At 36.6% G+C, this 19,492-nt stretch overlaps 2 protein-coding genes across 2 annotated transcripts in view; both read right to left on the bottom strand.

The window, feature by feature from the left end:
* LOC135771685 (uncharacterized) overlaps positions 1 to 19,492 on the bottom strand; it is a 175,090-nt gene that overhangs the window by 43,933 nt on the left and 111,665 nt on the right. The gene's annotated exons all lie outside the window — the stretch shown is intronic.
* Positions 916 to 18,534, bottom strand: LOC135771675 (uncharacterized). Its single transcript, XM_065282019.2, has 2 exons — positions 18,109 to 18,534; positions 916 to 5,274 (listed from the first exon to the last, which is right to left on the bottom strand). The coding sequence occupies exons 1-2, from the start codon at positions 18,473 to 18,475 to the stop codon at positions 3,518 to 3,520; spliced, it is 2,124 nt and encodes a 707-aa protein (XP_065138091.2). The 5' UTR covers positions 18,476 to 18,534; the 3' UTR covers positions 916 to 3,517.

Raw genomic sequence — 19,492 nt, 5'->3', positions numbered from 1 at the left:
TTCACATATGTTTATAAAACACAATTTTTAACCTTATTATTCATTCGAGGATTGTTGGATATGTGTTAATAATAGAGCAAAAATAACGCTGTAGCCTTATTCCTGAGAGTGAGAGCTTTCATTTGATATAAGACTTGCCCATGTTTGTCATACTTGAAAAATATGAAATATGTGAATATTAAATCATATAATAAATTGTCGGGGGGGTGATAGTGTAAATTAAGTGTAAATAACTTTCTTACAGTAAAACATATCTCAAAGTGATGCATATCTGCAGAAAGTAGAGACTCTAAGCTTTCAAACAGTATCTCATATGTGGTACTGGGTCCATGACAGACCATTAAAAATTAAAGGAATATTTTATATTAAGTCAAAATAAGATAATTCTGGACCCGGTACAGGGTCCACAGAGTTAAAGAAGTTAAATAACAGTTGTCTGTTATTCAAGTTTATGCATTTCAAATTCAAAACGTTTTGGCAGAATTCTAGCTCCATAGATGGAAGTGTGACTTTGGATGGTGATTTCAATGGAGAGTGAGATCATGATTTCGGTGCTAGTAGGCTAAAGTTTTTTAAAATCAGATACCCTGCCTTTAAGTGTGAAACTTGCATTTTATAGTCTGGAGCTTTATTTATAGAACCTACACTTTTAGTCAGGTTTACTTATTCTCCCTTATGAAAAATAAACATCCAGTAAAGCTGATTGATTGCCTACAAATACATGGCTATATACAAATACTGTAGCAAAACGGTTTCTTTTCTATCATCCTGGTAGGTTGTTATTTTCTATTTTTTAACATATTACTTACGTTTTAAGATTATGAATTCTACAGTTTACTTTTTCCCCTAAAATAAAAGAATATGAAGAAATTATTTAAAATTATTCTTTCTTGAATGTGCAAATGAAAAGTGCAGTTGAAGTTTTAAGGCTTTATTTTCATCTGTATACTGTAGCTGTACAATGACTTTGTTTTTTTACAACATTACATTCAACTGTGATTATCATTAAAATACTAATAATAAAGTAGAAAGTTATACAATATATGGTGTCTGTGCAGTGAAAGTGTGACATGCTTGCATATAGGCCTATAGCAGAAGTCAGAAGACGTAATTGTTAGAAAAATGAACAAAGCATTTACTGAATAATCTGAACACTTTCTTTCTCAGTGTGTTCCTATCCAAGGCAAGTTAATGGACAATAAATGACATTATGGTCCCATGACATTAAGACTTTGAAACCAATTCTTAAAATCACATAGCACACAACATAAAATAAACGAGTTTGACACATAACAAAAGAGTTTATAAAAGAGATTATATAAAAATTATAAATGTGTCAATAAAAAATTAAAAACAACACTACTGTATATAGTAACTAGTGATGCAACAATACACTTAGTTCACAGTTCAATACAATTTTCGGTTCTTGTCCACGGTTTTCTGTTCGGTTTCGGTTCTGATGCCTTGGCCTATTAAAGTGTTTTTTTAATTATTCTATGCTTAGGAAACAGGAACAGTGAGATGTTAAGAAGCAAAAATACTGGTTTTAATTGCAGTTCTCTTTATTTTATGTAAATGCAAAATCATCTTAAACATTTCTAGTGTATTGATACAATTATATAAGATATAATTAAATAAAGACATATAAAAATGATATCCTATTCAAACTGGGGAACATGTGAATTCATTACATTACATAAATTGGCCATTTTATATACCTATACTTAGTAAATTAAACTTTACATTGTAAATGAAGGCTATACCTTACTGCACTACTGTTAAATCCAACATCATGCTGTCTGTGTAGAAACCAAAAATGCGTTCCTCAATCAAGATTACTGGTGGGATTTATTTTAGCATCAGGCGCATTCTCTTCTTGAGTTGAACTTTTTGAGGACGGAAGACGTGTTTGAGGCAAATAATGCGCGTTTGCATCAATAACAAGCCCAATTTGCGTCATTCACATTGCCCCACGCGAATTTGCATCTTTACATTGATGTTGTATGTAATCTACACGCGCAAGTAATGTATCCACACCTCAGATTTAAAAGACAGTCGTTCTGCTGCTTTTTGTTGACGTATTTCTGTTGGGTTTGTGCGCACGCGAATGAAATCTGACACCAGCATTGCAAGCAGAGTTCAAGCAGAGTAAACGCAGGTAGCACACAGTGACTGCATATCAACTCGCTGTGTCGTATAGACGGTTTCATCGCACGCACGTGATTCACGTCTGGATCCGAACTTTACTTCCGTTTTTTTTTTTTTTTAATGGTCTGACTAGTTGCAAAACTGATCTCTTGAACAGATGCCTCGTCTAAAATAACAAATGTTTTGGTTTCCTAGGTAATCAATGTGTTTTTTTTGCTTGTTATATAAATAAACTACGTTTAAAGTACTTTGTAGTTATTTATTATTAGCGGAGTTTACCGGTAGTTACGTGCGGACCGCGACAGCCGCTTGTTTATCTTGTTATTGCTGAAACCGTCTATATAACCGCACATTAACAAAAGTGCATGGAATATAGAACTGACAGATTTGGATGGACAAACAAAAAAAAACGCAATTCACATGCCCGTATTGCACCGTGGGGTCGAACCGAATGATTCAATAATGTATTGAGAATTGTGGCATCCCTAATAGTTACAGTATGTTTGCTGTCCTCCAAAAATTACGACCTAATAGTTTGTTTATGCATGCACCATAATACAACAGATAGGGACGTAGTGCCCTCTAGCGGACAAAGCTTTTACGACCTGTGGTTACGTTTTAAGGTTCTTTGCCTTATACATCAGATTAAATGCATTTTATTTTCTACATTTGTAAATGTAGAAATGGTTTCATAAACAATTATGGTTTTAAATATATGTTGGAGCATCTAAACCCACCCTTTACCTAAACCCAACCAGTTTGTTTATCACATTGTTGCCTTCACCTTAATTCATATAAGTTTAGTTACAGCCTAAAAGTGGCCCTGGAAGCCCAAAAGCAGCACACCACCACACACCCCTACCTCTGTTAGATGCTCTTCTCCTCAGTCTATTATACACATTCCGGATTTCCATGGTCTGTTCACCATTGCTGTAGTGAAAAAAATGCTTCCCTGCCAATGACGAGTAATTCTGGCTTTCCGCAATACCGCTATTATCCACCAGGTGGTGCTCTTCTGCAACTTATACAACTCAGAAGTATTGCCCTAGGACAAACAGCTGTATGTCCATGTATTTTTTTATGGACCGCTCTGAATTGGATCTCTATCAAAAGTCCTTTACAAAAATGCAATTATCTCAGCTTTTTGCTCAACATTTTGTGTTTTTCAAGAAACCTACCCCTATTTGAGAAGTGATTACAAGAAAAGTAATGAAGGTAGGATGAAACGTCTTTTTTGTTTTAAAGCAGAGGGTCTATTTTTCATTTGATATATTGTACGTTTTCTGGAAGATATTAAACTTTTGTGAAAATCATTAAAAAATGCTGGCACTAGAAACAGCATTTTTCTGTTTTTTTCTGGGAGGGAAAGTTAAAGGATCTGTCCAGTATGAACTCTCTGATGGGATTTTAAGTTAGACGAAGAAGCAAACATCTTGTCACACTGAGAGCATTTGTAAGGTTTATCACCTGTATGAATTCTCATGTGACTTAGTAATGAAGACTTTAGACTAAAACTCTTCCCACAGACACTACAGTGATAAGGTTTCTCTCCAGTATGAAGTCTTTGATGGACTTTTACATGAGCTGACTGAGCAAACCTCTTGTCACACTGAGAGCATTTGTAAGGTTTTTCACCTGTATGAACTCTCTGGTGCTTTAGTAAGGTAGACTTTAGACTAAAACTCTTCCCACAGAGACTACAGTGATAAGGTTTCTCTCCAGTGTGAACTCTCTGATGAGCTTTGAAGTGACCTGAACGAGCAAACGTCTTGTCACACTGAGAGCATTTGTAAGGTTTATCACCTGTATGAATTCTCATGTGACTTAGTAATGAAGACCCTTGACTAAAACTCTTCTCAGAGACACTACAGTGATAAGGTTTCTCTCCAGTATGAACTCTTTGATGGACTTTTACATGAGCTGACTGAGCAAACCTCTTGTCACACTGAGAGCATTTGTAAGGTTTTTCACCTGTATGAACTCTCTGGTGCTTTAGTAAGGTAGACTTTAGACTAAAACTCTTCCCACAGAGACTACAGTGATAAGGTTTCTCTCCAGTGTGAACTCTCTGATGAGCTTTGAAGCGACCTGAATAAGCAAACCTCTTGTCACACTGAGAGCATTTGAAAGGTTTTTCACCTGTATGAACTCTCATGTGAATTAGTAATGAAGCCCGTTGACTAAAACTCTTCTCACAGACACTACACTGATGAGGTTTCTCTCCAGTATGAACTCTTTGATGAACTCTGAATTGAGGTAAATTAAAGAAACTCTTCCCACAGACACTACAGTGATAAGGTTTCTCTCCAGTATGAACTCTTTGATGAACTCTGAATTGAGATAAATTAAAGAAACTCTTCCCACAGACACTACAGTGATAAGGTTTCTCTCCAGTATGAATTCTTTGATGAACTCTGAAATGAGATGAATTAGAAAAGCGCTTCCAACATTGAGTGCAGACGTAAGGTTTCTCTCCAGTGTGAACTTTCTGATGGGCATTTAAAGAACCTGACTGAGCAAACGTCTTGTCACACTGAGAGCATTTGTAAGGTTTTTCACCTGTATGAACTCTCTGGTGCTTTAGTAAGGTAGACTTTAGACTAAAACTCTTCCCACAGACACTACATTGATAAGGTTTCTCTCCAGTGTGAACTCTCTTATGAACTTTTAAATTACTTGAACAAGCAAACGCCATGTCACACTGAGTGCATTTGAAAGGTTTTTCTCCTGTATGAAGTCTTTGATGAGATTTAAGATTTGGTTTGGTTTTGAAGTATTTTCCACATTCAGTGCAGTAGAAAGGCTTTTCATCACTGTGGATCCTCATGTGAACATTTAGATCAGAGGAAGAGACACAAATCCTTCCACACTGCTCACAGTGAAACTGCTTCTTCTTCTTCTTCTTCTTCTCTCTGTGGTCTTCTGAATGAAGTTTCTTCTCTTGTAAGGTAGTTAAGCTGATCTCAGATCTGGTGAAGAGTTTCTGTTCTGTGTGTTTTTTCTCATGTCTCTCTAAAAGTCTCTGTGAGCTGAATGTCTTTCCATAGGAAAGAGTTTGTGCTGTCAGTCGTTCTTTTGATGTTGAGGACGTTATTTCTTTATCCAAACATGAATCACTCTTCACATCTGAAAGAAACAAGAAACAATTAAATTGTGAATGAAGAAGTGAGATCCTGTTTTTTTCTAGATTCATACATATAGACAGAAGACAGGTGTCAGTCCTGTTATTACAGCTGGGTCATTGCACATCAAAAAAAAAAAGTGTAATTCCAAACAGTAAAACTAACTTGTAATGGAAAGTACCTGGTACTCAAAATGTGTGAATTTACTTCATTTTAAAGTTAAATTAACACGATTAGTTGTGGATGTTCCAGTTCCCAGCATGCTTTGCATGAGCACACAATACGACAGCATTTTTTTTAAATTAAATTATATTTTATGTGTTTTTTAGTAAAGAAAAAGACTTAGTAGTGTTAAACATTTATTTTTGGGCTTAACATTGTTCAGAAGTGTGGTGCCTGTGCTTGGCTGTAAGTCAACAATGTGTTGCTTTATCATGTAAAGAATAACTATGTGAAAGTTAGCCCTGAGCTCAATCTCAACACACTTTCACTGGTATTACATATAGACGAGTCACATGATTTGTTTCTGTGATTTGCGAACAAAAACTAAATGGTAGTTGGTTTACTTTAATATTTTGAGTACTCTGAACTTGTCGGGTTTTACAGTGTACTGTTAAGTTGTAAAATTTAAGTATTTGAGTACAGGAAACGTATAAAAAACAAGGCAATTAGTTGCCACAAAATATTTAAGTACTACAGCACTAATTTGTATCAGACTTAAACTAAGTTACGATAAATACATTTTTTTATTTGAATTGAAATTGTCTGAACTCAAAACTTTTAAGTTTGCCAACTTAAGAAAATAGCGGCAATCAGTTGCCTATAATTTTTTGAGTTAGAAGAACTTATCCGAGTTTACAGTGTATATTTTATTAAAATAATAACAATATAACTAGTGATCAATGAAAAAATATATAGAGCTGTTTTCCCAGACAGGGATTAGCTTAAATCAGGACTAGGCCTTAGTTTAATTAAGAAATATAACTATTTTTAACAAACATGCCTTACTAAAAACATTACTGGTGTGCATTTTAAGGCCAAACAAAGGTTGTTCAAACTGAAAACAACTTGCACTGACATATCTTAAAATACATAAGTGCAAGTTGTTTTCAGATGTACAGCTCTTATATTTATTTTAGTCTAGGACTAGTCTAATCCCCGCTGGGAAACCGCCCATTAATGTAAAGCATGATTATTTGTGAGTAATCCACATTTTTGTAAAAGTCGTCAAACGGAGCAATAACGACAAAATTACTTTCATAATCCTTGTTGCATTATATGATGACACTTCTAAGAATAAGATGAAGTATTTTTTAAAGGGATAGTTCACCCCAAAATTATCACTTTTCCCTGTGTCGTTCTAAACTCCCAAGTGCTCAGATTGTCTTCAGTAGAGATCGATCGTTAATGATTTTTTTTACTGATACCGACTATTTGGATGCTTATGTGTCCGATAACAGATATGCTGAGCCAATTTTATTTACTCTTATACTACTGTTTTGACACAATAACAACAACACTAGTCAACTGTACAAACCCTTATAATAACAACAATCACAATGTAATAAACAGAGACCGACCGATTTATCAGTTTTCCGATTTTATCGCTGATATGAGCATGTCGCAGATATATCTGTATCGGCGTATACGACACAGAAATGTTTTTGAATGATGTAAGTACTTGTTTGTCCATCAGAGCGCCCTCCACTGTTTTGGTACTGGTGACCCCCCTAACGAAAATTAACCATGGTTTTACTACAGTTAAAACCAGGGTGCGATTTGCCGGGGGATGCGTGGGATTTCCCCCTTTCTGGTCAATGTATCCCTGCCTCTGCTTATTTTTATCCCTGGTGGGGATACATTTATCCCCCCCCTCAAAGTGATCAGTGCTACTACACTAGTGGCGAGACGGATCACAAAACTTATCACGGATCAGTGGTTTGATTAAAGTCAATTTACTTTAAAAAGGCCTACTTCAGCCTCTCTGTGTTCACCACTCTGCAGACTTGCTCAATGTCCCACCCATGGCGCTATCTGATTGGTTACACACCCGGTTACACCTCACGAGTAATAGCCTATCAACACTTGCCAGATGGTTGTTGAGCTGTGTGTCAAACGAAGGAAGGCAGCATATTCAGCAGAATATTATTCAGCATATTAAAGTGCCCGTATTATGAAAAACTCACTTTTTCTGGGTTTTGGGGTGTTATTTTGTGTCTCTGATGCTCCCACACGCATACAAACTTGGAAAAAATCCATCCATGCTGTTTTGAGTGAGATACAGGTTTCTGAATGTCCTCTGCCTTGAGTCTCAGATTGCGGGAGTTCAAACTCAGCTCCGTTGTGACGTAACAAAAAGTTTCGTCACATTCAGTTTGAATTTTCCCGCCCACCACCCCACTCGCAGGTCTCCACCCACCAGGTAGCTAGAGAGCATAGAGCAGTCACTTGAATGAGACCCTCTGTGCTGTTATCATGTCTCACGGAAATAACAGCGCTATTTGGATATTATGGATTATACTCCCACCTACTTTTAAAAACAAAGTTTTAACGCGTGGTTATTGGAACCCGGAGTAATCTTATATACAGTGTGTTACGACGCAAACAGTCCTCAGATTGTAGGCGATAAGACCTTCATGCGAAATCTGATGTAAACAACAGACTATGTATCTATATTTCACGGATTATAAGCATTTGTGGACAAAAGGGTAATTGGATGTATTTTATTGGACTTTCATGGATCATTCACACATCTGAAACAGACTGGATTCGATTCGCGATCTTTGTATATCAACAAAAAAAGGTAAGAAGTCACGTTATATTTTGCATGTTGTCATCTTCTGTCACAAAATACTACATTTATGATGCTAGAGCTAAAAGCTTTTTGCCAAATTAACCGAGACCGTACGCCCCGGCTTTTCTGACGAGGTGAGCCTCTAATAACTTTACGGTCCGCATAGATATATACACGGTCCGGACCTCCCGCTAGCTTCTAGCAATTAGCATGCGGTCCACAAGCAGTATACATCCCCCGCCAGGTCTTAATTTCTGTAATTTGCGAAAATAATGCGTTTGAAAATGTTTATAACGGGAATATGTTAGTATTGTTCAGGGAAAACGAGTGTATTGTTCAGACTGCTACATCACAATTTACGCTGGAATCTTTGTGTGTCATGATGAGTTTGACACACCGAGACCGGGCCTTACAGCCCCGGCTTTTCTGACGATGCTAACCCCCGAGCCTCTTACAACTTTACGGTCCGGACCTCCTGCTAGCTTCTAGCAATTAGCACGCGGTCCACAAGCAATATACATCCCCCGCCGGATCTTAATTTCTGTAATTTGCGAAAATAATGCGTTTGAAAATGTTTTATAATGGGAATATGTTAGCATTGTCCATGCAGGGAAAACGAGTTTATTGTTGTGACTGCTAACGTAACATCACAATTTACTCAGGAATCATTGTGTGTCATGAGTTTCTTCTCCTGTAGTGTACTTATTAGTGATACTTTTCTGTATGATTTGTCTGTTGGCAACATAAACCGTTAATAATAATAATAATAATATATAAAATAATAACACAGTATGGTCTCTACTGCTCACGAGACCACTGAGCATGCGCACGGGCACATGACGTTAGTAGTGGGGCGTGATCAAAGGAGCAGTAGCTCATAAATATGTAAGACTAGCTCAAAACGGCACAATCTGAAATGCCCTGAAACAGAGGCTACTAGAGATGGGTAACAATCTTTTCCTACAAGCTATTTCGAGCAAACAACTTTTGAAACATGCTTCATGGAACTCATAACACCTATATAACTTGTGGAAAAGCAGTCATAAGATGGGCACTTTAATAAAGCGGTGATAAACATCAAAATCTGATTATCTGTTTATGATGACAAGCAGAGATAGTTTCCCAGTCACACCACTGAGAATGACCGAAGTTACACATATATAAACGCCAATGAGGCGTTTAGCGAGGCGCGGGCGCGTCCAGTTAATGCATCTGTCTTTTCTATCATTTCACTGTAGCTCAGCATCGTGGTGTAAAGTTAACGTTATTACTTTAAAAGCAGCAGTAAAACTGTTTCTACTGTAATGGTTTAACTTTGCAATCAATCCATTGTTCATATTAATGTTTAAGTTGACACGTTGTGCCATATAGTTTTGCAATTCAAGATCTAATTTGTGCATGTTTTTTCGTAGTGCATGATCACAGTTCATATGTGTGGGGAAAGACAAGCTATTAGAGTAAAATATTGCGTTAGGCTGCTTCATGAGTTAATAAGAAAACATTTTTTACAATTCCTGCAAATGCAGTGATGAAGTTCATGTTCTCATGATTTATTTTTATGAATTAAAATGTTTTGAAAATGTGCTGTGGACAGAGACGCATTCATTTTTTCTCTTTCGCGGAGGTTATGTTTTGAAAGACGATGTCCTGTAGCTCAGGCACGGCCCCACTTCTCAACAGGCCCACCTAAAACTTTTTTCCAAAAAAACCCCAAACTTTTACTATATTCTAATTTTGTCAAGAATTATTAAAAAAAAATCGTCAATAAGCTCATAATTTTTGCTAAAAAAGTCTAAACGTTTAGTTTTAAAACCATTTTAAAAAGCTGGTAATATTTTGATGTTTCTGCGCAATTTCAGCAGTCAGTGAGGTTCGGGTTTGTTCCGATCAGAGCTGGTGAGCGGAGAGCGCATTTCTGAATATTAGAAATATTTTAATTAGAAATATAATATAGATTAATATTATAATACATTTTTTTTAGGTCGTACAATGATAACCAAATTTCTCTCTCATATTGCTCCTCATATCCACTGAAAACGGTCCAAAAAATTTAACCAAAAGTCAAACTATTATGGACGGAAGTTAAAACTGGTGGGTACAAAATAGGTGTGTTCGACATCGGCTGTGGCTGGATGTAACCGATCGGCGAGATTAGCCGCGTGCAGGCGGGGAGGAGCTGAAAACGGAGACGTGAAGTCGGACGCGCTGTGGTTCCCGTAGTTTGCTGCATTTACATCAGGCATGGCTGATCACGTGCCGTTTGCTTGCTTAATCGCATTAAACATGATTTGTAAGATGTAAACTACATAAAAAGTGAATTATACTGTTTTGAATGTCCGTGTATGAGCATGAGTGGAACTGAAGAGGCTTACAGCATCTGTTTTTACAAGAATAAAGTTTAACAGAAGCATAAATTATTTAAATACCAATGTAGTGGGGTCTACGTTTTTGTATCCATTTTATTTTGATGAAGATGACACAATATAACATCGCGACTACATGAAAAGAGCTTTAACTGTTATAAAAATACAGATTTGTGAGCATTTGTGGAACTGAGGGCGTGAAAATACACACGAAACACACGTGATTGTTGTCATGTGGTGAATCCGACCAATCTTGAAACAGCTGTGTCGTCATTACAGCCCGTGCAGCTCCTCTTCGGGAACTGCGCTGGCTAACTCAGGCGGCTGATCTCGAACCGCTCTCGCGGTACTTAAAAACCATATGACACAGTCACGTGCCTGCAGCGCCAGCTTAAGTCGGACAGAAATACTAACCAGAATGCACTGCTTCAAGTCAGCCGCCGATCGGTCTGCGCAGCGCCGCATGAAGTCGAACACACCTAATGACTCATGACTCAATTAAGGCAGCGGCAGTCACGCGGTCTCTTCACAACATTTTTACACCTGGTTATTAAGACACCTTTGGTCAATTGGATTAAAAGTGGACGAGAGAGAGAGAGACATTTATGAAGGTAATTTAGCGCCTAAAAGATTTGCATGCGCAGGATAAAATTTGTAAGAATGTAATTAACATTGCAAGCGTAAAATACATTTGCATGTGCAAAAACAGTTTTGTAAAGGTGTAAATCAAGTTGCAAGCGTAAGAAAACAAGTTTTGCAAGTTGCAACATACTACTGTTAATCGTAAGTGTAATTCATGTCTTGTAAAACTGAAACTTCATATTTACGCAAATAAGTATGAACTGTATGCATCTGACCTCAGTTTTTCCGCGCTTACACTTTTGGCACGGTTTTTGCGCTGAAATACTGCCAAAAGCATTGCAAGTCTGCAAACAGTGGTGTGCAATGAAAAACATACATTCATGAACGGCAAATATGAATTTATCGCGCAGAATCTGTCTCTGTGTGTAAAATAAGCCAGTTGTAAATGACTTGTTGCATACAAAGGGAAAACTATTTCCTGAAATAACCCGACATCTACTGGTCCCTCTGCGCTTGCAGTTTTGTCACGATTCTCTCACTGATTTGAGTTTGTAAGCGCAGGTGGGAAGGCGGGGCTATGAAATGAGGCTCCTGATGACTCATTGTTTTCTCTATTCTGATTGGTTCAATCCCAGGGGTTCTTTTAGTATTGTCCAAGAGGCTGCAGGAATACTACTATAATGACTTAATACATAAACCAGGGGTCAGGCCCGCAGGATTATTTTGGAAGTCCGTTTTTTTATCAGACTATTTTTATTTTACAATAACAGTTTACAAATATGGCTCCTATAATTCCTTCATTCGTTTTTTTTTTATTTAAACCAAAAAGAAAATAAAGAAAAACGACTTGTTTTTGTATTATTTATTTTCTGAACTAAAATGAAAAAAAACAAATAGGCCTAACAACTCGTTTTCCGATTTTCTGATTGTGCGCTCAGATCAAAAATAGAAAAAATTAATGAAACGGGTTAAGACTAATTTTTATTTAACACCTTAGCAGACATATACCAATTAAATAATTTTAAACAGATCAGGTATTGTGGTAACAGATTACAGCCGTTTTAATGAATAGCAACCATGCGCCAGTTTTATTCTATTACTTTTATTCTGAAACGCCCAAAAGGATTCATGCGGCGCATGATGAAATTTTAAAGTATAAAGACGGTAGCGGAACTCTGGGGTACCTATACTTTGGACGGAGCGGGTGGTCTGACTGACAATAGCCCTCCTGTGACAGCGTATCCACACTTCATTCTGACCACCTGTACAGAGCTGTTTGGTACTGAAACCATTGTCAGCCAACAACATTATTTTTGTGCAATTATGTTTGAAATAGTTTGGCAGAAAATAGCTTACTTCATTTGTAAGTAGGGCAATATGGTTTCCGTTTATGTTGGTTAGATATTTGAGTGATAGGCTTTGTCCTATTTAATTTATATTATTTATATTTCATTATTTTTTCTGTGACATTTTTTCTCTGCTGACAGTACAATGTTAAAATAATATTTATATTGACACGAACACAATTTTTGTATAGCATTTATAATGGTTATAGGCTACTTAATCTCTCTCTTTCAGTTAGAGACATTTGAATTTGAGATTCTGGAAACGAGATTTAGGTTTTGCGGACCCGTCAGGTCGGGAAATAAAGCGTGTGAACACAGAGTGTATTTTAAGCGTTGCTGAATAGAAACTTGTGGGAGCTGGACAAAAAAAACAGTCCCGCGCAGACCTCCTTAAACCTTAGGTGTGTATGTGTGTGTGCCGAATAAATGATAATTAAAAATGGAATAAAGTTCAAAAGCAGGACTGTAAGAGACTTTTATGGGAGCATAAATGCCTGTAAAATGTTACCACTATTACTTGATCTGCTTAAAATGATTTCATTGATATATGCCTATAAAGGTGTTAAGTTCAGGAATAAATAATGGAAAAACAAGTTGTTGGTTTTTTTTGTTTTTTTTTTTTTAATTTGAAAAAACGTTTGAACGAATGATACACGGACCCATCATATTCCATGATTATAGGCCTATTGCGGGTGCAAAAAGACAAAGAAACAGCAGAACAACCATGTTTTAAGCAATTTTAAATGCCGTCTTTCGTCTTTTAAATATGAAATAAAAACAAAATAAAATAAAAAATTAACAAAAATTCAGCTGGCCCGCCATCTACTGGCTAAAAAAAATATTGGCCCGCTGCCAAAGTTACTTGCCGACCCCTGACATAAACCTTTGAGCTGGCTGACATGTGTTGATTCTGAATTTAAAGATGGAGTTTTGTAATATTTAATATATAATAATGTAATACATATAAATAAGAATATATATATAATATATAAAAAGTCAATTTTAGTTATGTAGCGTTTTTAACAATTTTTCATCATACCAAAGCAGCTTCAAATAAAATAGAAACAAAGAAAACAGAGAAAGAACATCAAAGCATGGCAGTTTTTAATTATATAGACTAGGATGGAGTATTTGGTGCTACATTGAGTGATTTTATAATGAGGAAATTTTATAAATAGTAGGTTACTCCATTCCTTGCCATATTATTATGGTCTATGATGGAGTACATGGATGTATTCATAATTGTTTGTAGAACAGTGTAGCTTATAATTCCAATTCAAAACTATATTCTATAGACCTTTTGCGAGTCGACGTCACAGTTACGTCACGCGCGCATGTGGTGGCAGAAAAACAGTGGAAATGAATGAGACACGAGTGAAACGAATAACTCACTAGAAAATGTTTTGTTGTGCTGTTGAGTGTCAGACTAGGAATGCCAAAATAGATGACCTTCATTTTTATAGAATACCATCGTCGAAGACACCATTTGAAGATAAACGTAGGTGTTTGCACTCTAAAAAATGCTGGGTTGTTTTTAACCCAGGGCTGGGTCACTATTGGACAGAACACACTGCCGGGTTAAAATGACCCAACTGCTGGGTTGTTTTAACCCAATTGCTGGGGTAATGTGAATCATCCATGTTGAAACAACCCAGCAGTTGGGTTAAAATAACCCAGCAGTTGGGTCATTTTAACCCGGCAGTGTGTTCTGTCCAATAGTGACCCAGCCCTGGGTTAAAAACAACCCAGCATTTTTTAGAGTGTGTGGTTGCAATAAAAGCCCTCGACCGGACAGACTGGAGTGATGAAATCATCTGAAAATCTTTTAATAATTTGAATAGAAAATAATTAGAGAAGATATCCGGTGTTCTGTCGAAGTCTGTTCCCTCTATGTGTTTCTTATAGCGTTTTTATGTTTATAATTTATTTAGAAAGATTAAAGATTTTAATTAGTTCATGATATCAATAATATTACCATGTATTAAAGTTTAAGTATTTTTTTTTTCGTTTTCTATTACATCTTTTTACCTTATATCTTAGCCTATGTCTTCTTCCTGTTTGTTCTAAATTTTGATGTTTACTAAAAATATATAAACATAGCACACACACACACACACACACACACACACACACACACACACGATGTAAAGTGTTAATAATATTTAAACAGGCCTATACAAATTAATTTGTATGTAAACATAATAGTTTTAGATCAAACACGTAGGCTAAAAATATAAGGAAGAAATTGAAAACAGGAAATGATAAAATATTTAATAAATTATATTATACAGAATACATAATAGTATTGCTCTTATAAGTACTTCAGCGATTCATACTGTAAAAATAATTGATTTACCAAAAAACAATACATATACATTACATACATGCACACAATTAGTAGCCAAGCCATTTAAACTTTTCATTTATTTAAAAAATAAACGTAACTTGGTGAAAACGTTATAAGAAACATTACACTTAAGAGAAATATAGGGGAAACAGACTTCTACAGAACATAGGATCCTTAAAAATCACAGTTTAGTGCTAAAACACTTCACACAGCTGAGAAGCATTCACTTTCTGCCACCAGTTGGGCTCCGCCCACAAAAAACGTAATCTCTGTTTGCAAACACGCAAAAGGTCTATTTAACGTATTTACTAAACAAGTTACTGTAAGATAGGCCTACTATCACAGAAGTAACAAAATTATGTTTATGAATGAAGCCATATTAATGAGAGCAGTTTTACTGTACCGTATAAACAAAAGTTTTAAGTAAAAACTAGCAGCAGTCTTCTAGTAAGCAAGACTACAGGCAGGCTACGGTCAAGTGGTTGAGAAAAGTCCTGGCGTTATATTGAACCAATCAGAAAAGAGAAAACAATGAGTCATCAGGAGCCTCATTTCATAGCCCCGCCTTCCCACCTGCGCTTACAAACTCAAATCAGTGAGAGAATCGTGACAAAACTGCAAGCGCAGACGGACCAGTAGATGTCGGGTTATTTCAGGAAATAGTTTTCCCTTCGTATGCAACAAGTCATATACAACTGGCTTATTTTACACACAGAGACAGATTCTGCGCGATTAATTCATATTTGCCGTTCATGAACGTATGTTTTTCATTGCACACCACTGTTTGCAGACTTGCAATGCTTTTGGCAGTATTTCAGCGCAAAAACCGTGCCAAAAGTGTAAGCGTGGAAAAACTGAGGTCAGATGCATACAGTTCATACTTATTTGCGTAAATATGAAGTTTCAGTTTTACAAGACATGAATTACACTTACGATTAACAGTAGTATGTTGCAAAACTTGTTTTCTTACGCATGCAACTTGTTTTACACCTTTACAAAACTGTTTTTGCACATGCAAATTTATTTTACGCTTGCAATGTTAATTACATTCTTACAAATTTTATCCTGCGCATGCAAATCTTTTAGGCGCTAAATTACCTTCATAGACATTCCCGTTTACACTTTGTGTTTTTAATTCGCCTCTTTTGTCCACTTGCGAGTTGTTGAAAAGAAAGCTGCTTGTGTTGTTACTGAACATTCTCATTTCAGAGCAATTGATTAAATAAGTCCACGCAACTTTAAACCATCGCTATATAAAAGAGGCGGAGAGCAGATGCTTTAGTTTTGTAAAAGTCTAAAGTCCATTTTCTTAAAGGTAAGTTGCTTATTAATTTGTGAAGTACATAACTTACTGTAAAGCTAATAAACTTAATAAGTTTCCCTTTTCATTACAAGTTCTATATAACGTTATTCTCTTCAAACCTGCCAATGATTCAAGTTGTATGTTTTTTTTTTTGTGTTATGTCCACAGAGCAAAATAATGTTTATCTGGTTAATGTTAATGTAACTTGGGGTACATCTTCTTAAAAGCTGAATGTGGTGGCTGTGCTTCAGCCTTCAACCCGGTAAGTGAACAGCAAGATGAACACGAGTTTAAAAGGCTATTAATAAGGGCTGCACGATTTGGGTAATTTTTCCCATTGCGGTTATTGATGCTAACATTGCGATGTGCGATTGCGATTATAATAAATGGTATCATGAGTCAACTTGATGGGTTTTAAGGAAAATCCACACACAGTTTAGGGATAATGCTAAAATTGTGTATTTGTAAAACTAGAAATGTTTTAGTATTGCCACGTGATGTAGCAACTGCTCAGTGTCAGTAATCCTAAATCCAAAATACAGCCATACAACAGACGTAGAGTTTTTTTTTCAGCTACCAGATCACTGTCAATCTCCTCTGCATCCATCTTCGCTTTGGTATTTCCACCCTGCGCACACACAAGTGACAACGCACGCCACACACGCATGCCACACGTGCACTGCCTTTTTTGTTAGTTTTTCTTTCTTTTTTAAACAGCAAGAAAAATCATCAAACTGTTATCAGAAGGTTTGTGTTAACAAGGCCACACATTTATTTATTTAATATAATTGCAACATTTTGCTGTCATATAATCGCACAGGCTGACATCGCGATTGCGATGCGATTAATTGTGCAGCACTATTAATAAGCATACAAAAAAATGAATTCAGCATTTTTATTTCCCACACAAGCATTCATTCATGGCTGTTTAATTCATGAAAAGCTACGTTGTTACTGAGACAGGATTTGATGAATCAATTTACGTGACTCTGTGAGTTTGTCGCGATGCGATTAATTGTGCAGCACTATTAATAAGCATACAAAAAAATGAATTCAGCATTTTTATTTCCCACACAAGCATTCATTCATGGCTGTTTAATTCATGAAAAGCTACGTTGTTACTGAGACAGGATTTGATGAATCAATTTACGTGACTCTGTGAGTTTGTCTCAATTTCTTGGTCAAGCTGCATAGATTGCTTTTCAGGCATTTATAACACATCTTATCTGTGCATTACTGTCTGTTATGTTACATAAATTGATTTATTAAAGCAAAGTAAGTATACTCAAAGTACTTTTAATAAAGTTGCGTCACTTCGCCGTCATATTTGCTGCGCACGCTGTTGTTGTTGTCTCCTCTCCTCAGTGGTGAAATGGCGTCCAGCGCACAAGTCTCAAAACGGCCACAAGATGGCGGCATTTATCGTTCAAACCAATATTACAAAACCAATTTCCGATAATGGGAAAATGCTCCTGGAGGGCCAGTGTCCCTGCAGAGTTTAGCTCCAACCCTAATCAAACACACATGAAGCAGCTAATTAAAGTGCTTCAGGTTTGTATGATTAGGGTTGACAATATTTGCATAATGGCTTCAATAAAAAAGTGGATAAAAACAAAAAAAGATTGCCAACTACGTCAGCAGGTGCCTTGTAGTAGTCTGCTCATGAACAACCGGGGAGGAGATCAAATTATAAAAAATCGTTTGTTTTGGTTTCTCTAAAAAGTAAATAATAATATTATTATTGAACGACTGATGGACCTTTTTGGCGATGTCCTTTATTATGAGGAAAGGATTGTGAAACAAACAAATTCAATGGGACAGACAGAAGCCTCCCGAATTTAATCAAAAATATCTAAAAATGTGTTCTGAAAACAATCGGAGCTCTTGGGGGTTAAGGACTACACAGGAGTAAGTGATTTTGGGGTGAACTAACCCTTTTAGCCTACATGCCTATTCCTTAATAAGTTTTAAATATATCCTAAACTCCTTTCACATTTTAGTACTTACACTTTTTGGTCTTTTAATTAGTTAATTTGTGACTGAAAACCCAAAACAGGTGCTCACATGACAGTTAAAAACACAACAATAATTAACGAGACATACCTGATGTAATAAAATCATCATCTTCATCAGTACGATCTTCCTCTTCTCTGGGTTCAGTTTTGATTTCTGTGGGTTCAGTTTTGATTTCTGTGGGTTCAGTTTTAATCTTCATCATGAGGTTCGTGCAGTCGATGAGTTTAACTGAACACATCTTCAGTTTGGTCTGCAGGATCTGCTGCTGTTCTCCAGCGTTACAGACAGAATCCAGAGACTCTGTGGAGGTTTGATCCTCCTGTAAGCTCTGTTTACTGTCACACACTGTAGTGTCCTGAGTGTCTGTGGGCTTTGACTCAATATAACAGAGTAAAGTCAGACTGAGATCGGAGTCCTGTAGTGGCTGTGGTGTGCGGCTCTGATCTCTGCTCATCCACACTGAATCCAGACTCCCATCATCAGTCACATACACTGAAGATTCACAACAATCCACATCCTGACAACACAACACACACAGACAGTAAGATTAGAAATGATTTGATGTTGTCTGATTCAGGTAAATGGTGTTTAAGCTGCTGCTGTACAAACCTCTCGATTCATTGCTAAATCTCCTCTTGACCTCGGCTTTGTCTCCAGTAACGCCACCTCTTTGTTCAGCTGAGAGATTTCTGTGATGAAATCATCAATATATCCAGCATGGACAGATCAGTTCCTACTGATTTACAGCACAGCACATCTCATCATCAACGTCTCAACACTTAAATACACAGAGACAAGACTCTGTTTACACTCAATGAAACACACAAGAGAGAAAAACACTGATAATACACAAACACATCACACGCGCGCTCTTTCTTTCTTTAGTGAGTTTATCTGCGGACTAAAGAGCTGCAGCGCCTCCTGCTGTACTGGAGAGAGAAGACGCTCACTGCCAGAAATCATCACAAACTATTGTATAAAGTAATGACTAAATACAACGGGTGTTTGTGTTACTTTGGTTTAAATTTATGATGTCGACCCACCGGGAAAATTCCCGGTATGCCCATTTACTAATCCAGCCCTGCCTACCATTATGGTCGTATTTTGGTGTGGTCATGGCGTCCTTCAAACATTTTATTTCAACATTATGAATGATTACATTATTTTAACACCTAAACAAAGGATCTCACAAATGTTGTATTTTAGTCTGGTTTTGTAGTGAATAGCTGCACAATGATTAATCATGATTAATCTATTGCAGAATAAAAGTTTTTGTTTACATCATTGTTAGAATCTAATTCTAAGCAGGTCTAGGGGTATGAGATTTTCTTTTAAGTTCGGTACTTAGGTTGTTAGGTGAGGATCTGAGGTGAGCAGCAGAGAAATCTGATATCAGAGGATCATGAAAGAGACTGACACCAAATGCCGTTCAATCATAGACCAAATTTTATTAGACATCCTTCACATTATA

This window comes from Paramisgurnus dabryanus, chromosome 8, assembly GCF_030506205.2.
Source record: "Paramisgurnus dabryanus chromosome 8, PD_genome_1.1, whole genome shotgun sequence".
NCBI classification, from domain to species: Eukaryota; Metazoa; Chordata; class Actinopteri; order Cypriniformes; family Cobitidae; genus Paramisgurnus; species Paramisgurnus dabryanus.
This window is presented reverse-complemented; position numbering and strand designations above follow the sequence as displayed.